The sequence below is a fragment of the Eublepharis macularius genome, chromosome 4 (genome assembly GCF_028583425.1).
Source record: "Eublepharis macularius isolate TG4126 chromosome 4, MPM_Emac_v1.0, whole genome shotgun sequence".
Classification (NCBI taxonomy): Eukaryota; Metazoa; Chordata; class Lepidosauria; order Squamata; family Eublepharidae; genus Eublepharis; species Eublepharis macularius.
Window position 1 is genome coordinate 180,230,811 of NC_072793.1, and position 23,799 is coordinate 180,254,609.

The 23,799-nt window shown below is 47.9% G+C and overlaps 1 protein-coding gene across 1 annotated transcript; it reads right to left on the reverse strand.

Moving 5' to 3' along the window:
* Positions 1–8,694: 8,694 nt before the first annotated feature.
* Positions 8,695–23,059, reverse strand: LOC129327242 (zinc finger protein 420-like). The gene is made up of 5 exons (XM_054975729.1): positions 22,839–23,059; positions 21,263–21,348; positions 20,632–20,758; positions 20,349–20,432; positions 8,695–13,246 (listed from the first exon to the last, which is right to left on the reverse strand). Exons 2-5 carry the CDS (start codon positions 21,323–21,325, stop codon positions 10,593–10,595), a joined length of 2,928 nt encoding a protein of 975 aa, XP_054831704.1. The 5' UTR covers positions 21,326–21,348; positions 22,839–23,059; the 3' UTR covers positions 8,695–10,592.
* Positions 23,060–23,799: the final 740 nt, after the last annotated feature.

Genomic DNA, 23,799 nt, shown 5'->3' on the forward strand with positions numbered 1-23,799 from the left:
GAGATCTGCATGAAGAGGAGCAAATCCTTTTCCAGGGGACATTTGCAGTGCAGTATTGTTGTCTTCTCTGAACATATAATCCTACACAAGGGGCAACCATTTCCCACCTTCCACGTGGGCAGCCTCAACATCTTGTGGCGCCAGAACCAAGGGGAAGGAACCCGATCCACTGAGCCTTGCAACAGAGAAGGACCCCTTCCTCACATCTGCTGGGCATCCCACCCACCCCCATTCCTTACCTGAGCCGGCTGCATGGCTGGTCTTTCTCCTTCACCACACGGAGGAGACTGCAGAGAAACAGCCGAGGGGGTCTTTCTCCTGCTCCCTGGGAGGGTGAGAAAGAACGATGGAGGGAAATGCTTTTTGCTGCACTCAGATTTCTACGGTAGGGGGTTAAGAGTCTTTAACCCGTAATCACTCCCCACCCCCACCCCCAGCCATTCTTCATAAGGGAAGGCCCCCCCCTTCCTTACCCATTTATCCCCCTCCCCTTCTGGCCATGTTTCCTCCCTTCCCCAAATCCTTTCCTGGGCGCTGAGTCCCTGACACTCCTGGAAGCCATACCACTCCCTCCTCCCCTCTGAGGGAAAACAAGACCCTCCGGCCACCCCACACAACTAGGAGGAGGAGATGGGAAGGAGGTGGCTGAGCCCTGAGGTGATGGGAGGGCCTGGCTGATTCGAGGTGGCAGGTGGGAGGTGCCAGCTGGGAACTGAAATCTCCCCGTACAGGGAAAAGTAGCCCTGCAGGTGTTACACAAATTGTTATTCACTGCTACAAGAAATGAGAGAGAGAGAGAGATTGCAAAGCACCAGACCCCAAATCTTTCCCTCATTGCTACCTTTCTATAAGAAGGGTGGGGAGCATATGACCTGTCCCATCAATTGAGGAAATCCTGATGTGGAGACCAGAAGAAAGGAGTGTAGTGACAGAGCCCTAATTGTGGTGTGTGTGTGTGTGTGTGTGTGAGTGTGTGTGTGTGTGTGTGAGAGAGAGAGAGAGAGAGAGAATAACAAGATTAAGGAGAGGGCAGGAATCTTCCTGTACAGTCCATCGGTCATTGGGCAGTCCATTGGTCATTGTCTTGGAGACAATGTGTGTGTTAGGTGCACACATTGGAGACAATGTGTGTGTTAGGTGCTGTCAAGTCGTCTCCAACCGTTGGTGACCCTATGAATGAAAGACGTATGCTATGCAGACCCAGAGTCTGAGATTCTGGTTCATCCATGTGCCGAGCAGGGGCTGTTTCTCTTGTCTCCTGACCTCAAAGACATCCTGCACCCGTGGTTGATTATCTATGGAAGCTTGGAAGGAGAAGCCCCCTTCACACATGCCCAGAGGATGAGAAAAGCAGCCAAGAAGTCACAGGAGATTGACCAGGAAAACAAAGCGGAGGAAGAGAGGGGGACTGGGGGGCAACTAAGGTATTTTCCACGGGGAGGGAGGCTTGTTGCTGCTGGAAGAGCCAAGACAAGGCAGTGGCAATGGGGCTTCCACACGGCAGGTTTCCTGTATCTCCCCTGCCCCATCTTCCAGTAGTGCCCACCACTTCCTAAGGTTTTCCATGTCAGAGTTCCCCTCCTTATTATTTTAAATGCTGCGAACTGAACAGGTGTAGGGGGGGAGTGTCCTCAAGTCATAGCTGACATATGGCTCCCCCCCCTGCAGGGTTTCCATGGCAAGAGCCGAGCAGAGGTGGTTTGCGATTGCCTGCCTCTGCAACTCTGGTCTTCATTGGAGGTCTCCCATCCAATCACTAACCAAGGACTGGTATACCTATAAGTACCTCTTCAGCCCTTTTGCTGTGAAGATATAATAGGAAAGGCACGCCTCTGCAATGAAAAGGGCTGGAGGCTTACTTTTTAAAAACTGCAAATGGAAACCTCTGAGAAACGGAGAGAGGCAGAGGAAACGGATACCGTGTGGCTGGGACAAGTGCAAGCGAATTCCCCACCCTCGCAGTAGAAATCGAGGTTTGCAAGGCAGATGGAGCATCCCCCCCCCCCCCCCCAAGGATTCTGCCTTGCAAAAAAGAGGAAATTCCAGGATGGGGGTAGTGTTAAAGGAGCCCCAAAGGACTCGCTGTGCAGCCCATCTCCCGTGACGGCGAAGGGGGGCGTCTCCTTTCCTCCCCTCCTCGCCTCTTTCTCCACCCCCAAAACAGTTTCTGCTTTTTCGCCCCCGCCCCCAACGCGATTCTAACTCACCAAATGGGCCTGGGACTGAGCAGATGCGTCATGTGAAAAAGACCTAGGGTGGGGGGGGGAACAGGAAGTGACCTCACCAGCTATGTTTATTCCTAACCCGCCCCCTCGCCGCCAGCCTTGTGCGGCTTTGCGCTCCTCGGAGACGGGGGAGGGACTGGATAGCCAAGGACGCAGCCCTTAGGCTTGCCAGCCTCCAGGTAGTGGCTGGAGATCTCCCGTAATTACAACTGGTCTCCAGGCCACAGAGATCAGTTCACCTGGAGAAAATAGATGCAGAGGAGTTAGCCGTGTTAGTCTGTAGCAGCAAAATCAAAAAGAGTCCAGTAGCACCTTTAAGACTAACCAACTTTATTGTAGCATAAGCTTTCGAGAATCACAGTTCTCTTCGTCAGATCTCTCCTCTGATGAAGAGAGCTGTGATTCTCGAAAGCTGATGCTACAATAAAGTTGGTTAGTCTTAAAGGTGCTACTGGACTCCTGGAGAAAATGGCTACTTTGGGGGGGGGGGTGGACTCAATGGAATTATGCCATGCCAAGGTTTGGAAAGCGGGCTGCGGTGTAGCAGTAGAGAATCTGCTGGGGGGGGGCACAGAAGGTGCCAGTTGTAAATTCCCTGGGGGAGAAAGTAAAACACGGCTCCTATAGTTTTTTTTTTAAAATACATCAAATCACATATCACAACCAGGTCCCTAAAGAATACGGATCTAGAAATACGTGGCACAGCCACTGTGCGAAAAAATGAATCCAAGGCCTGGATCTTCATGAATGTGTACGATTTTTACTTTGAAACAAATTGAAACATCGTCATATTATAGATCATGTCTTATTCTATAGGCAACACCCAAACAAGCAAGCCCCCACCCCCCATTCATGGTTGGGAATTTGGGAGAGGTGGGATACCTAGGCCAGTCTTTTCAGTATTCTGCCCTTGAGAGTTCTCAGGGTGAAACCTGCCCGGCTCACACCACACTGGCTCTCACAGTGCAGGGGGGTCCTTCGATGCTGCCCCCCCTGTTTTGTGAAGGAGTGGGCCCCCCCCCGTCTGCATGGGGTACCTTGCAGGATGCTCTTTAGGGTGCTGAGATGTGCCTTGGTGCAGAGGGAACAGCCACCCTTAGGGGCAAGGCCCTTTTCCCTGTACACACCCAATTGGGGGGGGCATAGAATGGTTCTGGACCTGGGAAGGACTTGCTGATGTGGAGGTGAAATTCAAAGCAGCTGGAGGGACTCGGACTTCCCTTGGAGGGATTTTGGGCAAACAAAGCATCTGAGAAAAGCCCGGATTTTTTTCAAGATTCCTTCAATGACTGAAATGCATTTTAAGGGTTAAAGAGAGAGAGATGCTTTTCTAGAGAGGCACATGGGGGGCGGTGAGGAAGCCATATCCTATTTCTCTCCCCCCCCATTGCAGGAGCCTCTTTGTTTCTCAGACCACTGCTTGAATAGCCAGAAGGGAATCTCAAAGGGACTTTGGAGAGGGAGAAGGGGGGGAAATATAGGTGGGGGTGGCAATGCAAGACCCAAAGCAAAGGGAAAGGAGGGGTTGCAGCCGGGGGTCCCCAATCCCCACCCTGCCTCCTTCCTCTGCACCAGAGAGAGCCTCCCCCCCCCACCTTTGTAAAGAGCCCAGAGGCTTCTGCAGTGAGACTGAGAGCAGAATCCCAACCTTTGGGGGTTGGACGTGGCTTCCAGAGTCAGTTGGGGTGGACAGAAGGGGAGAGGTTTGGGTGGGGGAGAAGGAGGGAGCAGATGTGGGAGGGGGAAGGAATGGAGAGCTGAGGGGGAGATTGAGGGAGAGTAAGGATGGGGCAGATGGGGGGTGCTGAAGAGTAAGACCGGGGAAGCTGGGAGGGGTGTTAAATGAGGAGGGGCACTGATGGTGGCTCTTGACCCTTGGAAGACCCCCAAAAAACAGAACCAAGAGTTCAGAAAGATCTTTCCCACATGAACAAGACCTTTTCCACATGCGTGCTTTGCCCCAAATGTTACGCTTGGGGAGAAATGGGGCTCTTTTCCTACTTCCCCCCAGCACCATGCATGGGGACATTCAGGCACCCCCTGGCTTTTCTCTGATCTTTCCCAAAATGCTCTGCTGTAAAGATGGCAAGCAAGCCTGGATAGCTGCTACTTCAAATGCCCCTGGTGCTGCCCAATGGCAGTCATTTTTCCTTCTCTTGCTCCAGCCGAGAAGGGGGGTCTGCAGCAATGGGAGAATCACACAAGCTTTCCCCTGGTGCCGTTCTTCCTTGTTCTGGTCACACTCTAGTTTGGGGGCTGTTTTCCCTCCCAGCTCTTACAGATTATTAACCACAGCTACAAGATCTCTTCAGGGTCAGCAGGCAAGAGATGTGGTCGCTGTCCCACACTTGTATAAATCTGAGTCTCAGATCTGGTCCACGTGTCCAGGAGGAAAAGTGGGCCGAGGCCTGGGGTGTGTGTGGAGTGGTTAGCATTAATTCATGAACTTAATTTCTGTTACTTATCATTTGCCTTTCTGAGACCCGAGGCAGTTTGCATTGTGTAAGTTAAAATGTTCAATGGTTGGGACACTCAATAAACAATACTATAGGGTAGGAGTCCCCAACCTGTGGGCACGTTTGGAATTCTGGTAACAGTTTCTGCCAAACCAATTTTTCTGCCAATAAAATCTCCAACAGCCAATCAGGATGCTCGGGGAAAGCCCCACCTGGCCCTCGCCACTTTCTAAAATCACTTGGCAGGCATCAGGAAAGGTGTCAGTGAGCGCAATGGTGGGGGACCCTGCAGTAGAATGTGGATTTCAAAAATCCAGATACAAGCATAAATCCAGTTACAAGTATGAATCTGAATACAGGGATGAAAGAAAAGATAAGCAATTTGATATGATCTTAAAAATGATGCAGAGATCAACCAGCGGAAGCATGCCTACATTAATGGACAGTACCCAGTAGTATAGCCTACAGTCCCTTTATCACAGGCATTTTTCTGAGCCATTTCCTCACAGCACAGCCCTATTGCCTGTGTAAAAAAGCTCCTCCTGAATAATTCAGTTTTACATAGTTTGCAAAGAGCCAGGGGAGTGGGAGCTTTCCTGGCCTCTTCAAGCACTCTTTAATTGCTTTTCTCTGGCTTTTTCCAGGTGCAGCTTCAAGGTGAAGGAACACATTTTCCCTCTGTTAAAAAAGGCATTCTCACCCTCTTTCTTTCTCTCTATCCCAGGCATCAGTGGAAAGACACCCTCGATACCTTCTGGCCATGCTGCCAGCTCAGGTATCGCGAGGAGTTCATTGGAGAGATGGGTAGCAGAAGACAGGGCCGGTTTCTTCTCTTGTGCGAGCCTCAGAGGATCGGGCTCTTTGCCTTTGGTTCTGGCGCTGCAAGATGTCAAGGTGGTTCACTAGAGGGGCAGGAAAACGGCCCCCTCCTGCCTAGGATGGTGTGTGCAGAGGAGCCCAATCAGGGACTATGAAACAATGATGGACCATGAATTTCCCTTGGGAAATGATTTGGCCCTCTACGATATGCACACCTCTGGCCTCTTCCTCATAAGGCTGCCAATGAGGAGAACCTCCGGCTCAAAGATGCAGCCAAGGAGGCTGGAAGGGGGGAGTCAAGTGTCTCCACGGGGCTTCAGTTCCTGTCCCTCTCTCCTTGCAGCTCTCTAGGACTTCAGCTCCTCCACAGCCTTTCACCCCTTCAAAGGACCCAGGAGAGAAAATGCAAACAGAGCGTGCGAGGAAAGGGCCCAAAAATGTCACAGCCACTAAATATGGTTTCGTGCACTGTAAAGTAATTTTGCTTTGTCTTGATTTTGGAAGTCTTGCCAATCACTTTTAATTGAAAGTCATGACTTTTCCCTTTTCGTTCCTCCATTCTGGGCTCAGCCTTTGCCTTTCCGCCTTTCCAATGGCCCTCGAGATTCCTAGCACCAAAGGGAAACACCCCTTTAAAAAGAAACCAAGGAAGGACCGTTAACTGAGCCCTTCCCCACCAAGAATCCACAGATCTAACAGACCCCTTCTCTCCTCTCTGTCCCCACACACCATCTAGAGTCCCACTTTCTCTTGTCTTGCTAGTGGAACTTCTGGAAATCTAGCTGATGTGGTGGCCATTCTGTCAGATGCTTTATCACAGTCTTCCTTGCATTTCTGCTGCTATGGAGGCTTGCTTTGTATATTTCTAATGTTCCATTTCTAGGTCTGGGACGCTGAGAAACAACAATTTGATGATTGTTGTGGGTTTTCCGGGCTGTATTGCCGTGGTCTTGGCATTGTAGTTCCTGGTGTTTCGCCAGCAGCTGTGACTGGCATCTTCAGAGGTGTAGCACCAAAAGACAAAGATCTCTCAGTGTCACAGTGTCACTGAGAGATCTCTGTCTTTTGGTGCTACACCTCTGAAGATGCCAGCCACAGCTGCTGGTGAAACATCAGGAACTACAATGCCAAGACCACGGCAATACAGCCTGGAAAACCCACAACCACCACCGTTCTCCGGCCGTGAAAGCCTTCGACAAAACAACAATTTGCCTTATCAGAACACTCGCATCACTTTTTCTGGTCTCCCAAATAGCTGCAGCATCTCTTCCTCTGCCCTCCCTCGGTTTCTGCTGCAGCCTTCCCTGCATGCCTGCTCTTCCTCAGTCAAGTGTGTATTCGACTGGAGGCTGAGCATTTTGTGCCGAGAGGCTTGCCTCCCCACCACATCGCCTTTGTTGTGAGGCATAAGAGAAAAGGCAAGAGAGAATGGAAATTTGGTCTCATGTTCATGGCCTGGGGACCAAGGGCTGCCTGCTGCAACTGATATCTGCCTGAAGTGTGTGTGGGGCGGGGGAGAAACCCCTTGCACCTGACAGCCATGAACTCTGCAGGCCCTGTCAATGGACCCTGGTAGTACAAACCAGGATGACGTCAGATTCACCTTCTCTGTATTTTAGCCAGCTTTGTTGCATGGAGTTTGGCTCCCTCCCTTGACCTGCTGATGCAGCCACATGGATCCATGCCACAATAACCTTATGGCTAGACTACTGTAACACATTCCACATGAGGCTGCCCTTGAAGTCAGAAAGCTCAGCTGGTACAGAAGGCCACAAGGCAATCACTAGTAGGCTTGAGGGAGAGAAAGCACATGAAACACCTTCTGCAATCGCTTCACAGGCTATTCATTCATTTTCAGGCTCAGTTCTAGGTGCTGCTTCTGACCTACAAAGCTTTTCAGGGTCCAGAGACCACATTTCTCTACATGACCAGTTCTCCCAATATGCATTGCGGCAATAGATTCACTCACTCACGTGAACAAAGCCAAAGGGTGAGGTGAACAACTGTCCAAATGGAAGTATTCTCGCTTATGGCTCCCACTTGGTGGAATGGCCCTGCCTGCTTACCTCAGGAAGGCTCCATTCCACAGAATGTGTGAAACAGAAGTGTTTCAGATGGCAGTTTAATAAAGGGAATAGAGCTGCAGTATTACAGCACAATGCTCAGGTGTGTGGGGAAGGGTGAAGGAGCCAAGGGGAAAGCATTAGGCCAGCATCTCTTAATGTGGTGAGGGGGTTTGAGAGTGTCGGTGAAGCTGAGAGCAATATTGTCAAGACGTGAGATGTGTTCATAAGTATCGCACTCAGTACTTGCTGCAGCACGGCTGCCTTTCCGTCCTGCTTTCACTGCAGATCGCCAGACACACCAGCTCTGCTTCGGACTCCTCTGTAGGCTCCACAGGACATTTTCTCTACAAATGGCTTCCATCTCTCTTGTTCTCCAGAAATCACCCTTTTCCCCTCAGCAAATATCTCCTCACAAGACACCTCCTGAGCCTACCTCACAGGGACAAAATACCTTCTCCCCTTAAACTCTGACAGAGAGCCAAACTCAGAGGGGGTTTCCTTCTCACCCCTACATGCATGCCTGGTGCCCCACTGTCATATTTACAAAAATAGCCATTCCAAGCTATGATTACTCTGTAAAATACCACACGAAACTCATCAATAATAATAAAAGAGGGTGCCCATCTATCTGTCCATGGCAGGTATAACTGATCTGAAAATAAAGCTAGAGGTCTCAAAACTGGCTAGACGCTTCATCGGCACAATAATGGGAGCTGCAGTGCTATACACATAGAAACAGGGCTAGCCCAGCCCCATATCTAGATGGGCCACAAAGGGAGTCCAGAGACTGAGAATAAAACAATCTTGGAGAGGGGCTGTTATGGTAAGCAAAGGGGGCAAGTGATTTCCTTTCTGGGAACAACCTTAGACCAAGGGTTCCCTGGAAAATACTTGGGTAGTCGTCTGCCACCCCTCAGGTGCCTCCTGAGAACAGCTAGACTGATCTGCTGGGAAACAGGTCTTCCACCTCAGCCCTAGCAAAATAACCAAGTAATAGGGTGGAAAGCCTGAAAAACAATCTCATAGCAAAATGGGTAATGCCTAAGTGGTCTGGCATGTAGGGAAGAGAAATCAGAGAAATATCCCAGAGAAATGAATTCTACTAAAGAAGCCAAAAATGCCTTCACAGAAAGGTTTATTGTAGGAGGGAAACAGGGAAATGGTGGGTGGATTCGAAAGGGGTAGGAAGGACAAAATGCAAAACACAGGGAAGAGCACACTATCACACAACACACAGTCTATCAAATAAAACAACAATGTTGAGCTAACTCAGCTAAGCGCGCTTTACCTAAGTTGTAGAAGGTTCCTCAGAACATATCCAAAGTTCCTTGTAGTACCAAGACAGTGGAGGAGTCCTTAACCCCTGGCGCACCGGTCTCGGGGTCTCCAGATGTTCCAAAGTGGGGACAAAGAAAAGTCCAGCCCTCCCAGATAGCTATGGGGCATGGCGTCTGACCTAAGCCAGCCTCCTTGGTGAGATTCACCAGTAAATCTAACCAGTCCCAACCAAAGCTCCATCTCTGATGTCAGAGAGTATTTCCAACAATCAGAGAATTATTACAGGATGGTTCCACCATTTTAATAGTTCTGCATTAATATGATAAAAAAGGGAATCTGGCCTAAACGGTTGTCTTTTGTCAAAAAAGGACTAAGTTGGCCAGGTAGCCCTAATGTGGAATGGAGTATAAAGGATGTAAGCGCCAGGAGTCCAAGAACACAGATTGCTCTAGGTGGCTATCGTGAGCCATATTGAATCTTAGGGTTCTGTCACAGGGGCATAAAACAATAGAGTTACGCAATTGTATTGCCATATGTCGTTTGGAAGAGCCCTTTAACTCCTATCAATATATGCAATGTACCAAGGCTCAGGTGCAGGAAGTATCTAAGAATAGCAGGAATGTCTAACTTCCTAGAAACTGGCAAGATTATAAATGTATTGGTGGGGGGCCAAAAGATATTTATATGTATGAGAGACTTGTAAACACTCATTTTACATAGACTTTGTTAACAGAAAAATAGCAAGAATGAACTAACTATTGTTAAACGTTTCAAGATGATGTTTCAAATATAGATAACCTTGTTTGGTGTATGAAATCGTAAGATAATAAATTAGCCAAGTCTTTGAGTCTTTGAAGCAGTAATTCTCAAGAGAAGGTTCTGAAATCCTATAAATACAACAATAGAAGGGGTTCTTCAACTGTGACCTTTTTATCTCCTTGCCTTTTTATCTTTGGGTAAGATGCTTTTTTTGCTCTTCTTTAATGATCTATACAATTATCATGGATAGTATGATTTTCTACTGATTGAGTTGATATTAAGAATACTGAATGATTATTTTGTAATACTAAAGACTTAAAATGGAACTCCGTAATAGTATTACTTGTGTACAACACTCGGTAACAAACCTATGACATTACGGTGGTGTACCTCTTGCCAGGAGTTAAATAATTTGATATAGAAAAGCTAACTAGATGCCCAGGACTTCTTAATTGCACACCTATACCTGAATCAAACCTGACCAGAGATATCCTGTAAAACCTTAAAGACCAACAACATTTCCAGGGTGTAAGATGTCAAGAGTCAGACTCCCTTTGTCAGATACCAGAAGGAGCTGAGATTCCTGAGCCCTTATATCCCAGTCAGAAGGTGGTAAGAGAGTAGCAAAGGAGATGGGAAGCAAAGGTATAATACAAATTGCCTGCACAACACATCCAAAAATAAAGCTAAGAATCTCCATATCAGCTACCCACTTCAGAAAGATGGTGGGACTTGCAGTGCCCAAAATGAAGGGAATCAGAACTTCTTGGCAAAAATTAGTTCAACATCCCTCTGCACTTTGCAACGAGAGTAAACGTTTATTTATGAGAGGCCAGGAAAGTGCTGGCAGCAGAGACATGGAAGGTGAAAAATATTCCCTCTGTGGAAAAGCTGACCTGGAGTAGTGGTTAGTGTCAGACTGGGATCTAAGACACCCTGGATTGAATCCCCACCCTGCCATGGAAGGTGGCTGACTGACTTTAGCCCAGTCACACCCTCTCAGTGTAATCTGTTTCATAGGATTGTTGTTGTGAGCATAAAATGGAGGACAGTAGGTCACATTGAGAGTGAGATGGTATGAGGAAGGGCATGAATGGACTTGCGGCGGGAGTACTGTCATCTAGGTATGACACTCCCCCATTCTGTCTGAACTCTTCCATAGGGAATAAGGTGTAACTCTGACTAAAGTTTTCTCCATTCTCCAGACATTTATATGGTATCTCTCCTCTGTGTAATCTTTGATGAGAAGTAAGCCTGTCACTCCGACTAAAATTTTTTCCACACTCCAGACATTTATATGGTTTCTCCCCTGTGTGAATTCTTTGGTGTGAAGCAAGTTTTCCGCTCTGTCGGAAGCTCTTTCCACACTGCAGGCACTGGTAAGGTTTCTCTCCAGTATGAATTCTTTGATGACATGCAAGGGTTCCACTGTGCCTGAAAGTTTTTCCACACTCGAGGCATTCATATGGTTTCTCTGGTGTGTGAATTCGTTGATGAGAATTAAGGTTTCCCCTCTGCCGAAAGCTTCTACCACACTCCAGGCATTTAAATGGTTTCTCTAGTGTGTGAATTCGTTGATGAGAATTAAGGTTTCCCCTTTGACGAAAGCTTCTACCACACTCCAGACATTTATATGGTTTCTCCCCTGTGTGAGTTCTTTGATGTGAAGCGAGTTTTCCACTCTCTCTGAAACTCTGTCCACACTGCAGGCATTGGTAAGGTTTTTCACCTGTATGAATTCTTTGATGACAAACAAGGCTTCCACTGTGCTTGAAAGATTTTCCACACTCCAGGCATTTATATGGTTTCTCTGGTGTGTGAGTTAGTTGATGAGAATTAAGATTTCCCCTCTGCTGAAAGCTTCTACCACATTCCAGCTTTCTACTGTCCATGAAGTTTTCCTCCCATTCTGAGCATTTATAAGGTTTCTCTCCATTATGAATTGTTTGATGTAAATTAAGTCTTTCACTATCACTGAAGTTATTTCCAGACTCTGGGAATGTATACGGTTTCTCTTCTGTGTGAATTCTTTGATGAAAAGCAAGTGTTTCACTCTCTGTGAAGCTTTTTCCACACTGCCAGCATTCATAGGGTTTCTCTCCTGTGTGAATTCTTTGATGGGAAGCAAGGCTTCCACTGTGACTGAAACTTTTTCCACACTCCAGGCATTCGTATGGTTTCTCCCCTGTGTGAACTCTTTCATGGGTAGTAAGATCTCCACTCCGCCTGAAGCTTTTTTCACACTCTGAGCACGTATAGGGTTTTTCTCCTGTGTGAATTCTTTGATGGGATATTAGATTTCCACTCCAATTGAAGCTTTTTCCACACTCCAAGCATTTATATGGTTTCTCCCCTGTATGAATTCTCTGATGAATGATAAGATCTGCACTCCCAATGAAGCTTTTTCTACACACTGAACATTTATATGGTTTCTCCCCTGTGTGAATTCTTTGATGGCGATTAAGGTTGCCGTTATCACTAAAGCCCTTTCCACACTCCAGACATTTATATGGCTTCTCCTCTGTATGAATTCTTTGATGGGCAAGAAGGGCTCCACTCTCCCTGAAGCTTTTTCCACACTTGGAGCATTTATACCGTTTCTCCCCTGTGTGTATTCTTTGATGGGCTGTAAGATCTCCACTCCGCCTGAAGCATTTTTCACACTCCAGGCACTTATATGGTTTCTCTCCTGTGTGAATTCTTTGATGGGAAGCAAGGCTTCCACTGTGCCTGAAACTTTTTCCACACTCCGGGCATGTATATGGTTTCTCCCCTGTGTGAATTCTTTCATGGGTAGTAAGGTTTCCGTTATCACTAAAGCTCTTTCCACATACTAGGCATTTATATGGCTTCTCCCCTGTATGAATTCTTTGATGGACAATAAGGGTTCCACGCTCCCTGAAGCTTTTTCCACATTTGGGGCATTTATGCCGTTTCTCTCCTGTGTGCATTCTTTGATGGACTGTAAGATCTCCACTCCTCCTGAAGCATTTTTCACACTCCAGACATTTATATGGTTTCTCCCCTGTGTGAATTCTTTCATGAGTAATAAGATCTCCACTCCGCCTGAAGCTTTTATCACACTCTGGGCATTTATATGGTCTCTCCTCTGTGTGAATTCTTTGATGGGAGTGAAGACTTCCTCTATCATTGAAGCTTTTCCCACACTGCAGGCATTTAAATGGTTTCTCCTCTGTGTGAATACTTTGACGGGAATTAAGCTTTCCACTTGGACTGAAGCTTTTCCCAATCTCTAGGCATTTATATTTTTTCACACCCGTGTCAATCCATTGAAGGGTAATTAGGCTATCTTTTTGTCTCATGTTTTCTTCAGATTCCAAGCATTTACTTATCTCCTTCTTGTCAAAATTGGGCCACTGAGTACTAATATCTGTTCTTTCATGAAAAGCTTCCATGCTTCCAGTGACCTCGCTCCTATTTTCCTTTTTGTAGATTTCTTGCAGTACAGAGTCAGCCCCCTCTACAAGATCAGATGTAGTCCTGTCTTCATAAAGATCTTTTTCCTCTTCCTCACTCACTGCATTACAATATTCCACCTTCTCGATCACACCTGAATATGCATCCTCTTCCTCCATCTCTGGCTGTTCTTTCATCCCATTCGCCGACTCCCACACGCCTCCTGCTGAAAGAAAGAGAAACCTGGTGTGATGATAGGACACTTCCACCCCATTACCTGTTTCTAATTTGCTTTGTAAAGGTTACGTATACACTCTGTGAATGCTCAGTAGTTAATCTATAGTCATTTCTCCCCGTTTCTCAATTCCTTCTAAATCCCAAGCTGAGAAAGTGGGTAGAATAACCATTCATATGATGATGAAAGCCTTCTGCTTCAAAGTGAAACAGTTGTTTTAAGTCTCTTTCCACGTCTGCGTGAATTTACAGGGTGGAGATTGGGAGAGGGGGGGGCTTGTGGGGAGAGGCAGGTTACCTTTTAAGGAGGTTAACACAGATGACAGAAGGTCTGAACAGAGGTAGCCAGCTAGAAGAAGAAGGTAATCTGATGTCAAGAGGAAACCAGAAAGTATTCATTTATTTCTGTCTCTTTCATAATATAGAAGTAAGTTCTAGACCCCGGGAAAGAGGAATGTAGTTTTACATTTTGATTTTCTGTATTATGAGATGTCCTGGTGGGCCACCAGGCAGGGGGGTGGCTGGGTTGAGGTTAGGAGGGCGATTGAACGGACTGGCACCTCTCCACCACTGGCCCATTCAGCAATGGCTTAGGTCTACTGAGCGGACAGGCAGCCCCTGCGATGGCCGATCCTACAAGGAACAGGATTATCCAACTCTTAGGATCTTGGTTAATGTCACTGAACTTTGGTTCAAGCTGGGAGTTGTTGCAGGCATGGCTTCAGCATAGCTGAGAAACGATACGCTGGCCTCTTAATTTCTAACACCTGCAGGCCCCTGCCCTCTTGGGAGGCTGGTTCTCACCATCCCTATCTTCACTCTCCTAATTTCCCACGGCTAGCAACGCTAATTAAGTAAGTGAGCCCTGATCGGCTCTTGGCTGATAGCGTGACGTCAACAGGGCTGAAAAGATGGTTCCTTGCTACACATTGTTCCCTTCTCTAAAGCATTATTCCTTTAGAAAATGGCTTCTTATCATCAAGATGCCTCAACTTGCATGGCGTGGAAATGGACTCCCTTACCAAGCCTAAAGGTGAGAACCTGTCAGTTAAGAAGCTGCATCAAAGACACTTAGGTAGCAAGTCTTAAAGCATTTTTATCCCGATAGCTGTAGCTAGCAATAGAAAGGTGATTTGTTTTCTTGTCTATTTGTTCAGCAACCCTCTCTGAACTTATGTTCAAAAATGAAAAAATACTTTATTCTAACCTGTGTCTGGAGTCACTTTTTGCATGGGGGTACAACCTCAGAATGAACCCAGAGAATGAAAAGTCTCACAAACAAAATGAACAGGCACCTTCTTACTGCCTAAGGGGTCTTTCTAGGAAGTTAGCAATTTTTAAGTCACTTGTTTGCTTTTCTCCCTTTGCACTTCCCTTTTTTCAGCTTCCTATTTTTAAATTATTTCTCTCTCTCCACACCTCCTCCTCCTTCCACTGGAATAAGTCTTCCTCACTTAGCTCCCAGAATAGGAGTTTGAGGGTCGCTGTTTTATATAGATGTTTCTTACAGTCAAACTTCAATTCTAATTCTGGCCAGATGGGGGAAGCAGAGAGTAAACCCCAGGTGTAAAAGAAGGAAAAGGCTGAGGAGAAGTCAATTCCTCATTGTGGTCTAGAAACTTAAGACCAGGATCAGGAAATCCCTCATTCACTGTGAGGTCATTTTACTATACCAGGCATTCATCAATTAAGTGTATTCGGTCAATGAACAGCACAAATTTCAGACTTACAGATTACAAAAAGAGGTCAGCCATAAAAACCAAAACAAGGCAATAACAATATATATAATTTAACTAAAATTTAAGTTCAGTACACATGATTGCCTGGCGAATTTTGCATGCTGCCGCAAAAATTTTTTGCACAGTAGATTGTCGTTTGAGGGTTAAGACAACCTTAACGAGTCATAGTCGGAACGTCCAGGAAACCTTCTAAGTAATGGGGAAATATATTGTAGATGAATTTCCAGGTAAAAACAACAATAAAGCAGGACATGTTCAGTTGTTTCCACCTCACCGGTGCCACAGGGGCAAATTCCCTCCCGCATGGGGATCTTTTTATATCTCCCCTCTAGCACCGCCAAGGGGAGAACTCTCCCTCTAGCCTGGAAGAATGCCCTCTGTTAGCCCCAAGTCTTCACCAGGGTAAGGTAGGGGACTGGAGCTACAATATATCTCAGATTATCTGGAATCATAAAATTTGGAACACTGGTCAAGCCTTTCTGTCTTTCAGTGTCTGACAATCTTTGTCTTACTGTTGTTTTAGCTCGATCATATCCCATTCCTAGGACTAATTGTGGGGGAAGTCTTAGACTCGACAACTTACGATATACTGCCTTTTCCCAAAAGGATTGGTCGTTGTCTTGGAGGTTTAAAGCTGTTAGGCCCTGTGAGATATATTTCAACCAATTGATTGAGGCAAGAGTGACCCGAGCCTCCATTTTAACAAGGCCAGATTCTAGATGCAAGCTTGTGTTAGAGACACAGCTAGGTAGTTGGAATATTGCTGTTGAGAATTTTGACTGTACTATCTCTAACGGTGCAAAACAAGGTGGACCCAGTGTTGACCCAGTACAAAAGTTGAGACTGTGATTTTACTTGGAATAACTTGAGAGTAGTTGGTAAATAATGCCCTCCTTTAGCGTGTAGAAATTTTACTATGGCCTGAACAGATTTTTGACCAATTGCGGCGACATGTTTGTGATGGTTCTGCCGAGATCCAGATGAATAGACAACCACCAAATACTTGCTATACCCTATGTCCATTTATACTCGTATTGTCAGCAAATAACAGGACCAGAATCTTCCTATCAGCTAGCATGGGGGGGATGAATATCTAGGCCACTCAAACTACTGACCACAACACTGATGTACAAAACAAACAACAATGAAGCCAGAAAACATGCCTGTCTCACTCCTTCAGCTGTCGCGATAGGATTGGAGAGTTGATTTTTCCTATTACATCTAACTTTGAAAGATATGTTAAAGTGTAAGGTCTGAATTAGATAAATGAGCCTTCGGTCTGTGTTCACGGCTACTGTTTTTCCCATAGTCTCTCCCTACAAATAGAATCAAATGCTGTTTTTAGATCAATAAAAACAGCTAGTTTGAGAGCCAATTTGGTGCAGTGGTTAAGAGCGTGGGACTCTAATCTGGAGAGCCGAGTTGGATTCCCCACTCCTCCACTTGAAGCCAGCTGGGTGACCTTGGGCCAGTCACAGCTTCTAGGAGCTCTCTCAGCCCCACACACCTCACAGGGTGTTTTGTTGTGGGGATAATAATGACATACTTTGTAAACCGCTCTGAGTGGGCATTAAGTTGTCCTGAAGGGCGGTATATAAATCAAATGTTATTAATATTATATTATTAAAAGCTACACATAACAAAACTGAGTGTTAACTGTGCATTTTTCAATTAGATGTTGCATGATTAAGCAGTATCCCAGAGTGGATCTACGCTCCCTGAAGCCTGCTTGTTCATCAGTAAGGAGAATTTCCTGGCGTATCCAGCTTTTACATCTGTCCAAAAGACGGCTAACACAAAGTTTGCCAATTATACTAAGTAGGCTAACTGCTCTATAATTAGCTGGATTGTCCCTCTTTCCTTTTTTAAAGAACGGTATACTGACTGCCTGCCTCCAATCCCAGGCATGAACACACAGCAAAAGAGGAGTATTAAAGCAGGACATGAATTAAATCCGCCGCTGTGCAGAAGGCAGGAATACTGAGGTTTGGCGTCTGGATATCCATTCCAAAGTTTTTTTTGGGAAGTGTGGTCCTATGCCAAACTAGATGGTATCAACTGAGGTGTAGCTTGTAGCAATTAGCTGGAAAACAGCATTTCGCTGGGCGGAAATTGCACTCTGGCCTGAAGGCTTAAGGAATGTGTAATGATTCCAAGTAAATGTGTGCATGTGTCTTTAAATGCTTGGTTTGAGCTAGGTGAAGAGTGGGGGGTGAAAGAGAGGAATGAGTGAGTGATATGATTGGTTGACTGAGATTGTGGGCGGAGCGAATGCAGTTTAGACTGAGAGTGCAGGGAGAAAGGTTGGAGTCAGAAGAAAGCAGGCTAGCTGTGTGCTGCCTGAATATGTTGGAGTGTTTATGACAAAAATATAACCTGTGTGGAACCTGAACTGAGCATGTTTGTGAAAGGACACTCAGTCAGGGAAAGAGAGGCCAGCTGTGTGCTGCCTGAGTAGGTTTCATATTCTTGTGAATGAGAGTCAGAGAAAGAGAGGCTAGCTGTGTGCTGCCTGTATTTGAAGTATTTGTGAGAGAACTATTGAATCTAGTGAAGGGGGCTAACTGTGTGTGAAGCCTTAGAAGAGATCTGTGTGAATGAGTTTATAGGAAGTAACTTTAAGAACTAAGAACTACTTTTATGAAACCAATACGCTTCTTGAAAAATAAACATTTATTTTGTTTTGTTATATCCCAGTGTCGCTGTCATTGCTATATCCCATTCATATCCTCAGGGCCACATAGAACCTCGAAGGAGCCTGACGCTTAAACACGTTACCAAAGGGGAAATTTGAATAAAATATTTTGGAATAATATATTCCTGGTGGCAGCAAACTACCCAGAGGGTGTAAGGGGAAGATTAAAAGAAAAATCTACCCTAAAGAAAGTACAGGTCATAACAGAATGGAAAATCCTTAAACCCCAAAATCAATTGAAAATTTTACAGCAACCTTGGCAAGAAGCAGCTGAAAGATATTATTATGCTTCCATGTTGGCTGCCGTTTCAACTTGGTTCGGTAAAGACAAAACTAGACAAGTTTGGGAGGTTGAATTATTAGGCAGTTATACACCTTAATTTGGATATGGAGGGATAAAAGAATTCATTATGGAAGTGGAGAAAAGGATATTTGTAGAGCCTTAGAAGCAGCATTGGAGAAATGCTTTAGACACAGAGTGCTGAATGCATGCTTGTTGTGGGGTAATAATAACACTTTGTAAACCACTCTGAGTGGGCATTAAGTTGTCCTGAAGGGCGGTATATAAATTGAATGTTATTATGTTATTATTATTATTCTGTCAGGAAAAGAATATGTGCAGGACTTTAAGGAATGTTTAAACCATGGATCAATCGAAGGGTAGGGTACGCAATAAAAACATAAAGAACAGATCTGCTGGATCAAACCAGGGGCCCATCCAGTCCAGCACCCTGTCTCACACGGTGGCCAACCTGTTACTCTGGAAGGCCAACAACAGGGCATTGGAGGCCGAGGCCTTTTCCAGATGTGGCCTCCCAGCGCTGGCATCTGGAGGTATACTGCCCCTGAACATGGAGGTTCCATTTAGTCACTATGTCTGGTAGTCACTGATAAGACCTGCCCCAATGAAACTGTCCCATCCCCTTTAAAAGCTGTCTGTGCCGGTGGCCATCACTACAGCCTCTGGCAGCAAAACCCGCAATTTCATCACTCACTGAGTACGGAAGTATTTCCTTTGGGCCTAAAACCTACTCCTCATCCGCTTCATTGGATGCTCCCAATTTCTAAAATTATAGGAGAGAGAGAAAAAGTTGTCTCTGTCCACTTGCACCCCCATGTAAAATTTTATAAACCTCTTATGAAACAGAACTGCATAAATATGGCAGCACAACAGATCTACACAGGGGAATTCTAACATTTAATCATTTTCCTGTTCCAGCATATTTCTGAGACGTCCACAATATCTAAATTGTCATTTAGCGTCAAGCATTCTGGTTCCCCCTATCTCGGCTCAGAGAATTCAAGACACCTGTAACACGTTTCCCTCTCCAACCACCCACTCCTCCCTTTGTCTCCACGTGCGGCCCTCGTTCGCCATTCTACTCTCACTCCCAAATTCTGTTGTGCTCCTTCCAGGGCCGGCTCCTGAGGCAGCTCTGTGCATGCACGCGCAAGCACGCCAGGCTGCGTGATGACATCACTGCGTGTGACATCATCACGCAGGGATGGTGCACACGTGGGGGGCCTTCCAAACCTCATGATCAGTTGCTTTGCAGGCCAGGCGCAGCCGTCCTGGCTGCCGGCCGTCTTGGCCGCAGGATGCACCTGGCCTGCAGAGCGACTGAACGGGAGGCTGCCCACTCAGCTGCCCCATGCTGCCTCCGCCAGCATGCGTTCCTGGCTGCTGCCGGTGGCGACAGCTCTGTGACACGCGCCCAGGCCCCCAGTCCAGAGCCCCTCCGGCGCCTTAGCGCCCTGAGGCAGCTGCTGGGTCGGCCTCAATGGGCAGGTTGGCCCTGACTCCTTCCAAAAATAAATCAAAAAGTGAAAAACAATGAAGGTTGGAGGCTGGAGTGAATATATTAAATATCTTAAGTATATTAAGTAATGTTACATTTGCATAACCTTCTATACACTGGTTGTTGTGGATTTTCCAGGCTGTAGGAGAAAGGTTAAACAGTCATTCTCACTATACTATACATGTCCATTACCCATTCCAAATCGATAGAAAATTCAATACGTCTTCTTTACATATTAAGCGCCAGCAGTGTGGTTCCCTCTTGGTTCAAGTGAAGCCTGTCTGTTTGGTACACCTTCGGCATGTTGCATGAAGTTCCCCACAGCCTAAGAAATCTAAACCCTTCCTCCCAGCACCACTTTCTCATCCGCGCATTGAGATCCCTGTTCTGTTCCGGTCTAGCTGGCCCTGTGCTTGGAATTGGTAGCAATTCAAAGAATTGCTATCTATGAGGTCATGACGTTTCACTCTCGCTAATAACCTAACTTTTTCCCTCAGGACCACATGGGGTGGGGAGGAGGCGGCAATATGTATTTATATGAGAGCAGTCTGGAGTTGCTTTGGGACGTGTCTCTGCAGTGAAACACATACTTTTTTTTGCAGGCACAACAGCCCAGGATCAAGGCCTGAAAGGATCTCTGGAGAAACAGGGCTGGAAACACCCTTGCCAGAAAGGCTGTGCCTCTTGCAGTGGATAATACTTGGCTTGATTGGCAGACGTGATCTGATTTGGGAGGGAAAAAGAGGTCTATTTTCATATGTTCAGGATCTCCAGGCACCATTTCAGCATTCACCAGCCAGCCAAGCTCCACCAGCATTTGGAAAGAAGCGCAGGCGAGACACAATTCCATGACAATCCTACCTGCTAATCCTTCCTCTTCATCAGAGATCACAAGGAACAGCTCTTCCAGCCAGGATATGAGGTCAGGCTTGGCAATCCGAGGTCCTTTTTATCAGAGGGGGGAAAAACACAAAATTGTAACTCTGCTGTGTGCACATAACTGCAGAAATTCAAAGCAGCTTGACTCTGTCCAGGAATACAGAAGAGATAAGAAATAGGGGTGGAGGGCAATATCCTCCCTCGGAGAATTACCCACAGTCGCTCCTCACAGCAAGGAGGCAGCCCAGGGGGAAAGGATCCTCACCCAGAGAGGCCACGTGCCCAAAATTCTCCAGCATGACTTCCTTGTACAGGGCTCTCTGGGCTGGGCTCAGCAGGCCCCACTCTTCCTGGGTGAAATACACAGCCACCTCTTCGAAGGATATACCACCCTGGTAAGAGAAGAAGGAAGCATTTCCTAACATCAGTAAGAAAGTTGGTTTATGGGGATTGGGGAGTCAAAAAAGAGGTAGTGAATTAATACTGGGAGAGCAGCACAAAGAAGAAGCGAGGAGGAAGAGCCCTGTGGGACATCTGGCTCCTCCCTCCCAGCCCTCTTTGGGGGCATCTCTGGGCCAGAGGGGCTGTCCTCAGTGGCAGGGGGCCGGCAGCCTTATGGGGAAGAGGCCAGAGATGTCCATAGGGTAAGGGACAAAATACTTTTCCATGGGAGATTCATGGTCAGGTATTGTCTCACAGTCCCTCCTTGGGCTTCTCTGCACACGCCATCCTAGGCAGGGGCCAAACAATTTCCTGCCTCCCCAGTGGGCCACCTCCACATCTTGCAGTGCCAGCACTGAGGGCAAGGAGCCCGATCCTCTGAGCCTTGCCACAGAAGAAGCGGCATCCCTGTGCTGCTTGTCTTCCCAGGGGGACCCCCCTGCCCCCCCCAGTACCTGTGCTGGCTGCATGGCGGCGATTTTCACTTCACCACACAGAAGAGATGGCAGAGACGGCATCAAGGGTGCCTTTCCGCTGATGCCTAGGAGAGGAAGAGAGCGAGATACCCTTTTTACCGCGCGCACATTTTGTGGAATGGCTTTTGGGCACAATTTCAGATACTGCATTTGATCTTGGAAGGCTCCAGAGCGTTTGGCCTGATGCCCCCCTCCACCTTCGTCAGTCATCTGTCCCCCTCCCCTCCTTGCAATGCTTCCCCCTATCCTCTGCAAACATATGTTGGGGGAAGGAGTCCCTGACCCAGCCTGAAGCCACACGCCTCCCTTGTCCTCTGTGAGGGAAGCCGAGACCCTCCGGGACTAAGTGGGTCATGGGGTGGGCTGCCTGACTCAATGTGGGAGGTGGGAGATGCCGGATAGGAAGGAAAATCTCCCTGCGCAGAGAGATCTGGGGGCATTGCCGGTCCGTTTCTAAAATCAGCAAGTGAATACCCCTCCACAACACACACAAAAACACCTTTTCCTGGGGCATTGGAAGGAAAAACAGCTGTCACTTGGAGGAAGCAGGGCAATGTGAAGTAACAGGCATCCAGACTTGGATGCAAACTGAACAGCAAAACGTGTTTGGAAAAGATATTGAGCTTCTGTTTGGTGAGGGTCTTCCAAGGGTCAAGAGCTAAAATCCACCTCCCCCCATCTAACACTCCCCCTTTCCCAGCTCCCTTGAGCTTTTTATTCAGCTCTTCTTCCCCCCCCCCCTTTCCAGGTCTGCCCTATCTTTCAGCCAGAAATCTCTCCTTCACCTCCTCTCTCCTTTCTGCCCCACACCGTTGCCTCCCTTTCCTGCGAGCCTCTGGAACCTGAAGCCACTTGAGCCCCGCCCAGTCTCCAGAGGTGCTGGGTTCGGATTCTGCTCTCAGACGGACTGCAGAGACCTCCGGGCTCTACACAAAGGAGGCAAAAGGCTCTTGCTGGTGCAGAGGAAGGAGACAGGGTGGGAATTGGGGACCGCCTGCTGCACCCCTCCTTCCTCTCTAGGTTGGTTCTTGCATTGCAGCTCCCGCCTCACACTTCCCCTTTTCCCCCTTCTCCTCTGAGCTCTCTATAACCTCTCTCTCTCTCTCTCTCTCTCTCTCTCTCTCTCTCTCTTTAACCCTCTCTGCCATTCAAGGGACCCTGAAAAAAATCCAGACCTTTCTCAGGTTCTTTGTTTGCACAAAACCCCTTCAAGGGAAGCGGAGTCGCTCCGGCTGCTTTGAATTTCACCTCCAAAGCAGCAAGTCCAGCCGATGCCCGAAGCTTCAGGCGGAAAAGGCAAAACCTTCCCAGATCCAGAGCCAGCCACCCCGCCCCAGCTGGGGGCCTTCAGGGAGTCATGCCCCAGGCCGCAGAGGGGGCTATTTTGCGCGCGCACACACACACCCAAAAAACCCATACACAAGTGTTCCCTCTGCAGCAAGACACCCCTCAGCAGCCCACGGAGGTCGGATGTTGCTTCTCTCAAGAATTGTGCAAGGGACCGAAATGCAGGCGGGGGTCCCACTTCGGAGCTGGACTTCCAGGGGTGGCTCACCTGATTCTGGAGAGGGGGACCGGGGGGGGCTCTGTCCTCTGCCCTCCTCTTCAAGCTCCACCAGCAATCGCTCCCCCCACCGCGCTGAACTGGCTCCACTTCAAAGGCTAAGGGAAGAAGCACTGGGGGGGGGGAGAAAAGGGGCCCTCCCCGGCCAAGCCCGTTCACCCAAAGGGGCTTTTCCCCCCTCTCCGGAAGGCGCTTTTGCAGCCGGGCGCCTGGGGAGGAGGGCGGGCGGGGCAGCCCCTATGGACGCCCCCTCCCTCCTTCCCTCCCTCCCTCATTTCCTTCCTCTCTAGGAAGCAGAGCGCTGTTGACTTTAACATTTGCAGGGCTGGGATGCGACGGCCGCTGGGGCCGCCGCAGATTGGCACCCGGCACGCCTCCCGCCTCGGCCCTTTCTGGGCCAGGTCGGCTGGAGAAAAAAACGCATGAAACAGGAATCCGCCCCCACTTGTCTCATTGTGACGCATCAAAAGGACTTTCTTCCCGCAGGAACCGCGCGGTGTTCCAACCGGGGGGGGGGGCGAAGACCCGGGAATCGCGACACGCCCCATTCATTTCCCGACGCTTTCCTGAGAATAGCCCGCAAGGACCCCCCGCGCTTTCCTTCCGGCCGCCCCTTCCCTCTTGGCCTCGCCAGTTCATCACCGCTATAACTGACCTTAAGGCTCTTTTCCTCCCCACACGCCCGCCCCCCTTGCCACTCGCCTGCACCCCTTTGGAGAGACCCCAGTTTGGGCATGAGGTGCCCCAGCATCTGCCTCTGGATCTCCATGCTCTGGAGAGCGGGATCCCCCCGGGCCAACTCCGAGGCCCTGGGGGGCAATACCTCCCCCTGGCTCTTCTGGCAAGGCAGGTGCTTGAAGGTGGGGATGGCGGGATGCTGCTCAGCTTTGTGCTCTGGCTCTTAGTCCGGGGTGTGTGTGTGTTCCAGCGCCCCCCCATCCTCCCTTTGCGC

What these genes read in the sequence shown, in the direction of transcription:
- LOC129327242 (XM_054975729.1), bottom strand. Translation starts at nt 21,325, where the DNA reads ATGCCGTCTCTGCCATCTCTTCTGTGTGGTGAAGTGAAAATCGCCGCC. An exon ending in CCGCCATGCAGCCAGCACAG is followed by an intron (nt 20,759 to 21,262) that starts GTACTGGGGGGG and finishes TTCTCTTACCAG; the next exon opens with GGTGGTATATCCTTCGAAGA. An exon ending in TGGGCACGTGGCCTCTCTGG is followed by an intron (nt 20,433 to 20,631) that starts GTGAGGATCCTT and finishes TCTGATAAAAAG; the next exon opens with GACCTCGGATTGCCAAGCCT.